At 34.2% G+C, this 7,661-nt stretch overlaps 1 protein-coding gene across 1 annotated transcript; it reads right to left on the bottom strand.

Annotated features, from left to right (window-relative positions):
* Positions 1 to 326: 326 nt before the first annotated feature.
* On the bottom strand, positions 327 to 3,661 carry LOC128025970 (homeobox protein zampogna). The gene is made up of 2 exons (XM_052612615.1): positions 3,184 to 3,661; positions 327 to 2,129 (listed from the first exon to the last, which is right to left on the bottom strand). The coding sequence occupies exons 1-2, from the start codon at positions 3,467 to 3,469 to the stop codon at positions 1,672 to 1,674; spliced, it is 744 nt and encodes a 247-aa protein (XP_052468575.1). The 5' UTR covers positions 3,470 to 3,661; the 3' UTR covers positions 327 to 1,671.
* Positions 3,662 to 7,661: the final 4,000 nt, after the last annotated feature.

The raw sequence follows: 7,661 nt of genomic DNA, 5'->3' as shown, positions 1-7,661 counted from the left end.
AATGATCTGAATGAAAAAATTGGTGTAGAAACAGTTTTCAGTCAAATTGCTGATATATTACAAAATGAATCACAAAAAAATGCTAACACGTTGAATTAAACATGACATTTTTCGAATTAAAAATATATATCTTTTTTCTTTTTTTTTTACAGTGTAACTCAATTAAATTAAATTGATCAGCAGATGATTTACTTATTTTTTATTTTATTTTTTATTTTTTAAAACATGCATTAGAATGTACCCTTAATTCAGCTTTGCTTCCCAATCTCAGTATATTAGATATTCAATATATAAACAGTTGATATTGGAGAAAAAAAAAAATTTAATTATCTCATACCCTTTTACAAACCATGTGATTTGGCATGTAAACAGCACTTCGTTTGTAAACGTGTTTGACCTCACGGTGATACTGTCCTTCTCAAACACAGGTCTGCAGACTTTTCAAAACAGTCTGTCCGTCTCTGTTGTTCTTTATGAAAATGTACGGCGCAGTCTTGCATGCGAGGTCAGAGACGGGGCAGATTATAGATAATGTGATACTTCTAATCCTATATTGACTCGCTTTGAGCATACTTCATTTAATATTTAATTTCAATAATACATTTTGGTGTGGGTTGATCTAAAATTGTATTGAATTAATACTTTAATGTTACATATGGTGTTTTCATTGGCTTTTATCTGTATGTTTGTCTGTCACCGGTCAAGTAATTATTTAATAAGAATCTTTTGATCAGTTCATCCTCTTAAATTACTTCCTTTAAGGCATTAATCTTTGTATGTTGTGTTGACAAACCCACTTCAAGCTTTGTGCTTTTGCGGTTATAGTTTGTCTCGAGACAAATGATAGCTCATTTCCTTTTTTTTCTAAAACCTGCTTTACCTTTCTTCAACCTGTATTTTCTGTTCAAGGCAGCGTTTTTGAGGCTGGATTTAGGGAATGAATTGCACATTCTATGATGTAATGCACTATAGAGTGTATTTTCCAAGGTGATTGAAATAAACAAGAACTTTAATCAGTGACAAATGCTAACAGAAAAACTCCTCAACATTGCTAAACACACTCGACATCAAAGCATTTACAGTGGACCTACAGTTTTTGAACACTTATGCCACACTTACAAATGCATGGATGCCTTTGCACTAGATAACAAATATTAAACTGAATGGTTTAATAGCACGGTCATGCAAAACATTTTACAAATGGAAGCTTTTAAATTATACAATAAAAACTAATTAGACACTTTGGGAAATGGGAAACTTCTACTAAGCATATATATATTTTTAAACACTTTTTGGTTTAATATTTTGTTATCTAAAGCAAGACAGTTCATTGATTTTAAGTGTGCATTACTTGTCCAAATACATAACTGTACAACATTAAAAAAGGACAGATATGACAACAAATGAGAGAATGTCTTTTGAGTGAATTGTCTATGCTTTGGCTTACTGATCGTTATTGAAATGATAGATAGTGAACATCAGTAAATCATATTCCTTTTTTGGCTTCATAGTCATTATATAGTTTTTTGTTTTATACTTGCTGCATTTTTAATCCATGGAGAAATGACAGTTTTGTTTACTCTGTTCTCTTCTGCATAAATGAACTGTGTTTGTGGCTGTATGTTTGTGTCTCCACAATCAGTTTCCACATGATGCTATAACTCCAGTAAATCAGTACAGGCCACCACTTAAAGAGTTGCCTGAGTTCCACGGCTGGAAGCAGAGCATGTAAGGATAGTAAGGGAATGACTGGTATAATGGAGGAACAGACGGACTGGGCTGCTCTTCAGTGTTGTATTGCCTCTGGTCGTTTCTCACCAGGACTTTCACTGCCACTCTCTTAGCCAGTGTTGTCGTAGGAGTTGTCGCAAGCTCGGCTGCCATTTGTCTGCGCTTAGTTTTGTATCTCCTGTTCTGGAACCAGATCTTCACCTGTGTCTCGGTCAGTTTGAGTGCTCCTGCCAGGTCGGCCCGCTCTGGGCCGGACAGGTACCGCTGCAGGTTAAAGCGCCGCTCCAGCTCATATACTTGTGCATGAGAAAACGCTGCCCGTGACCTCTTTTTGCTCGATTTGGGGTTGTTATCTTCAAAGTTGCAGCTCTGTGATTTCTGTTGGTCTGTGTCGTGATCTGTATAGATGGAAAAAAAGAGGTTTAGGCTTTGTTTGGAAAATCACAAGCCCTTGTTTTACAAACAGTTGTCCATATGAAAATTATGAGTGACTTCAGCTTCTTCATCTTTGGTTTTTTGTGCTGTGTCTTGAATTTTGATGCATTACTTTAATATATAAACATATAAATTAGTATCAAGTGCAGAGCTAAAATTTCAAACATTAATATTTAAAATGTTTAAGTGAATTTATTGTTGTAATCAATTTTGTAATCATGTAATCATTTTAAAGACTTTTCTTTAAACAGAAAATAAAATCAGAAGCAAAATACAGAAATACATAAATCATATAGGCTAAAGGCATAAAAAATGTGGTAGCATAAAGCTTGTGTGAATGTTATTTGATCAAATAATATTAAAAACTATCATTACCATGTTTAAGATACCAGTTCTGTCATTTAATTTTCACTAACATGATCATAAATCAAATTTCTATATAAATCTATAAATCTAATGTTTCTCTGTATGTATGTATTGTATGTATTTACAAGACAAACCCCGTTTTGGAGTAAGAAATCATAATTTCATTTATGTCTTAGATTTGTATGATGTAAATTAGCATTTTCTGTTAATTTGGTTAAATTGGACCCACAGATAAAATGCTAATAAGCTCGTATATAAGCTATAATATCAAAATTGCGACTAACACACATTTGTTATATTAAACATTAGTCTATGTTTTACTTATGTAATTGTTTCCAGTTGTATTTAAAATGCTTCATATATGTGTGCCGTTTTTAATTAAAACGTTTAAGCTGAAATTGAATGGTGCCAAAAAATTGATTAACACAATAAATTATTACACAATATCTAAAATGTCAGACAGGCCTACTGACAACATCACTCTTATAACTAACGTTAATCTACACAGTGTATTCATCCGTAGCAGACAAATATGGGAATATCAAAGTTTGAAACACGTACAGTGCAAAAACATTGTAATTACTGAATGTTTTACAACACTACCCATTGTCCCATCTGTGCTATATACGTGAGGTTATCTTAATGTCTCACCGTGTGGTATTTCGAGTGAATTGTCTTCTCCTCCCGTTGATTCTTCCTCACATGAGTGCTGCTCAGAGGATGAGGAGTCAAGCTCGAGCGCACAGGAAGAGATGCGCCTCTGCGCGCTCTCAGCTCCAGCGTTCACCGGCAGAGATGAGCTCGAACAATCCCGCGCCTCTCTCTCTCCGTGAACGCGCTCATCTGCGCATTCCTCAGAAAGACCGCTAATTTTCTCGCAATCAAGTCCTGTGTTTAATATGTTGTGAATGGAAAAGGAGGTGCGGTTATTCGCCATTTAAAAACATAACCTGCGTAACCTTTTCAATGGCCTGTAGTTTTGCGCTTTTATCTGGGAAGCTCCTGCTCTTTCATGGCGGTGAATTAGTCCACAGTATAATTGCTTTTCTCTTTGCGTGTCATTTAATTACGGCGAAACGTCTTCTGACCCACTCATCGAGTAAAGTGTCAGAAAAAGCCATGTGTGCATCAGTTTCCTCTCATCCCTTTCCAGAAACGGTGCCAATGGGCTTTCTGGAGCGTTTCGCTCCTCCCTCTAAACTAGACGTGTAGAATTGAACACCCATCGAAATCTGTTTACAACCACATGCTTTTTGGCTTTGATGTGTTTGAAGACATTTTTCAATGACAGACAAGGATGTCCGAAACGACATCCTTTTTTTGTTGTTGCAGTTGTCGCTTATAACATTTTCTAAAATGGTGGTTAGTATCTGCTAAAACATTGGCTCATTTCATACACGCAAGTGTAGCATACACTAAATAATTATTTTTAAAAGTGTTTTCAAACATAGCCTGCTGTTCAATGTGGAAAAATCTTTGGATTAGGCTCCTCCAGTCGACACGAAAACGCGTTTTTCAATAAATATGGTCAGGCTATCTGACTATTTTAGGAAAGAGCTAATCACCTTCTTTTACGAAAATTAACCGTGGTTTTTTAGTTTAGTAACCATGGCGTATCGATTACCATTTGTAAAAGTAAATATATAAACCACTACATTGGTCTTGCGTCTAAACTATAAATAAAACATGAAATAAAAATATTTCATTTTCAAGCTGTATAATTTTTTTTTATTTATATGCTTATTATATTAAATATATGCTATGTAATGTATTAGATATATGTACTTGCATGTTGTTAATAATTTAAGTTCTAAAACGCATTCATTCTTTGAAACACAAAATAGGCTTTTTTTTTCGTCTGGAGAAATGAAATGTTTATTCTTCAGTTTATTTTGTCCAATTTTATTTTTATTTTTATTTTATTTTTTTTGCTTTTTTTTATTTTTATTTTTTTTGCTTTACATGTCTCTTTTCTTGTATGCTTATTTGTAGAGCATAATTGTGAAATTGTTCATTTAAATTCAGATGTCTTTTGCCTAAACGGTCATATTGATAACTCATACTGATGTTTTGTGAGATCTCTTCTCAGTTCCTGGCAGATTTTCTGATGATTTATACAGAATAGCACACTAACTTCTTACAGCGAAGCTCCAGTGAATGTGAATGTGAAATAAATCTCAGTTTGTTGTAAATGATTCTCAAAGCCATTGTTCTCCGTTTGTGTTTTGAAGAAATACGGTTGTAGCACCTCCATGTGGCCAGCATATGTCCGTGTGTTGGATGGTTTGAATCTTTCGTGAAAAAAAAAAAGTAAGCATTTTTATTATGATACTGTTATGAATGAAACAGAGATCGACAAGTGCCATGCTTGGGCTTGATTTTCTGTCTTCTTAAGGTTGTAAATATGTTATGCCTAAAGTGACATATTGCACTAATTATGCCTGTAATTTGGTATATTGAGTGTTTTTCACTCACTCTATTCCAAATGACAGATTCTGATGCTAAACAAGGACAGCTGGTGTAGGCCTATATCCCGTTTTCAAGATATTTGTATAAAATACGAGTTAAAAGTTCCTTCTTTAATGAAAAATATGACAACAACTTTCTGCACTTGTATTTATTTGGTGTCATGTTTCACATATAAGTGCTCACAAACCAAACTGGGCCAGATCTTGTAAAGTGGCTCATGTTTAAACCCTTAAAAAAAAAAAAAAAAAAAAAAACTTTTAGCAGGATGCTTTTCTTTTGTTTGCACTTCCACCATGGTCAACCAAATAAATATTACTCTACTGTTATTTATGTTGAGTAAGCCATTTCACCATATTGGGAGGTCTGAAATATTGTAAATGTTTTTTCACTCTGAAGAAACATTCCAATTCATCAAGTTTCTAGTCTAAATAATATAGAAAATATATAAGTGTATTTTATTTTATATTTTTGTTTCATATTCTCAGGTCCTTGTCAGGGATGTCTTCATCATATATTAATTAAAGAACATGCGTTTGGATGATGGATGTGACGGGACCAGCAGGGGGCGCCTTCCGTCCTGAGCTCAAAGTGTAAAGGTGCTGACAGTATAAATTACATTTAGGATAACACCCAAAGCCGTAGTACTCAACCTTTGTGGATTTCTCTTAAGATATGCCATTTATCACCTTGAGGTTTGTGACAAATTTAAGGCCTGATAATAATTCTTTATCTGCAAATAACTTTCCTCCTATAGTAAATGTGTTGTTTATTGCTTAGCCTACATCATACAGGTTGTGATGTTTGAGATCAACATAGGGTTATGAAAGCAAAAACATTCAGATGCTGTGATTTATGCTTATGCAGCTGTATTCGTCACACATTCTCTCATTCCCTCTTTTATTTTTTTTTACCCTTGGTTTCAATAATTAACATCGCTTTAAAATTCAGTCAGCTTATTTATTTACTTTATGTTCTTCTTGTTTGCCCACTTTACAGCTTAGAAGATTAATGCAGTGGCCTTTGACCTCGTTTTCTCTTAATGTTCCGAATCATCTTTTTTCCCTTTCTTTTTATCTCTACACAGATGACCACATATTTTCCTCCTCTATACCTCCTTTGATTTAGGACTATTTCAGTAGTTATATGACAGTGATTAATTGTAGAATTCTAAAACTTTACAATGCGTTTATAATATTTTAACCAAATGTGGTCAACCCAACAGTTTTAGCCTGTGCTTATCAGAAATCTGGTCATCCAGCTACTAATATTTGGCCTATGACACACTGTTTAGGGCCGCTAACCACACCCTGTCCTGATATTCGACCAGAAATCCTCTCTATAGATTCATATCTCTTGTCCAGCACTCTCTCTATAGCGGCTCATCCTGAGGCAATACCGCTTTGTCGCCATGAGTATTTACACTGAAGTGTCTGGGCCACTTACCCTGACAGCAGGTATGTGTGTCCAATGGCCTTGCAGTAGCGAGGGGTGCTCTTCATCCTCGCTATTAGTGTAGAGACAACTCGCCGATGATTCTGTTTACTTCTCTATTAATCTTCCTTATTAGAGTATCCTAGGAGCTCTGGTGAACCCGTGAATGGGCTGAAGGAGAAACGAGTTACGCCGTGCGTAAAGCTTTTCCATCAAAGCTTTGTGTTTGTTATTACGAAATCAAAATGATGAATTATAGAATTTTCAAGAACTGAAATTCATTAACTCGAGTGAAGCACGACATTTATTTTCTTTCTTCTTTCTTTTTTCTTTATCTTATTGTAATAATGTTTTTTTTTTTTTTTTTTTTTTTTTTTTTACAATTTTTATATTGATTATATGGTCATTATAGGAGCTGTCGGTCCAAAGATGCTGAATTTCGGCCAGTAATCTCCAAGGATTTTTTTTTTTTTCACAAAGAGAAAGTTGCAAAGTGCACAAAAATATTGTTAGGTAAGTAAAAACAAAAACAATTATAATAATTATTACCGCTAGTTCATAAATTTAAAAAACGCTTCATATCTGAAAGTGATTTGCAGGATAACGTTATTTGTTATACAAGTTATATATTTAAACGTGATTCAAATTTCTATAGATAAACCCTTAATGTGATTAAACACTATGCGTGTCAATAGGCATTAACATCGTACTTGCCATGACTGAGAAGATTGAAACCTGCCATTGGAGAAAGAAGAAATAGGAGGAGTGGAGACAGAGTGGGATCAATTCGTGTCTCCTTTGCTAAAATAGTTTATTTGTTAGAGCATTTTAAACCCATTACATGTGTTTCTTGTGAAATTGTTATTGTTTAATAATGCATACTTCAAACGCAATTAATCATGCTTATCAAAACAGGCCTCTAAACAAAATTGTAACTTCTTGTTTGTCATAAAGTCAGGGTATTGCGTGGATTAAAGTATCAATGAAGCAGTTTTTACCAGAACGTTTTATTCTCTGCTATCGTATTTATTTGCTTTCCTAAAAAGTCAATTTTCGTTTTTTGCCCTTTTGAAAAACTGGGAGCTGTTTATTTAAGCGAAAGATTGAGTTTAAGTGTGTAGTACGTATCGACTTCCAAATCTATCGTTAATACGCGAACATTTTCAAATGCTATTTAATTAACGATGTGCTTGGGAGTTCAATTCGAATTATTCTTGTAGGCTAAATGT

The sequence above is a fragment of the Carassius gibelio genome, chromosome A13 (genome assembly GCF_023724105.1).
Source record: "Carassius gibelio isolate Cgi1373 ecotype wild population from Czech Republic chromosome A13, carGib1.2-hapl.c, whole genome shotgun sequence".
NCBI classification, from domain to species: domain Eukaryota; kingdom Metazoa; phylum Chordata; class Actinopteri; order Cypriniformes; family Cyprinidae; genus Carassius; species Carassius gibelio.
Note: the sequence above shows the minus strand (reverse complement) of the source record. Positions and strands in the feature narration are given on the sequence as shown.

What these genes read in the sequence shown, in the direction of transcription:
- LOC128025970 (XM_052612615.1), bottom strand. Translation starts at nt 3,469, where the DNA reads ATGGCGAATAACCGCACCTCCTTTTCCATTCACAACATATTAAACACA. An exon ending in TTCACTCGAAATACCACACG is followed by an intron (nt 2,130 to 3,183) that starts GTGAGACATTAA and finishes CCATCTATACAG; the next exon opens with ATCACGACACAGACCAACAG.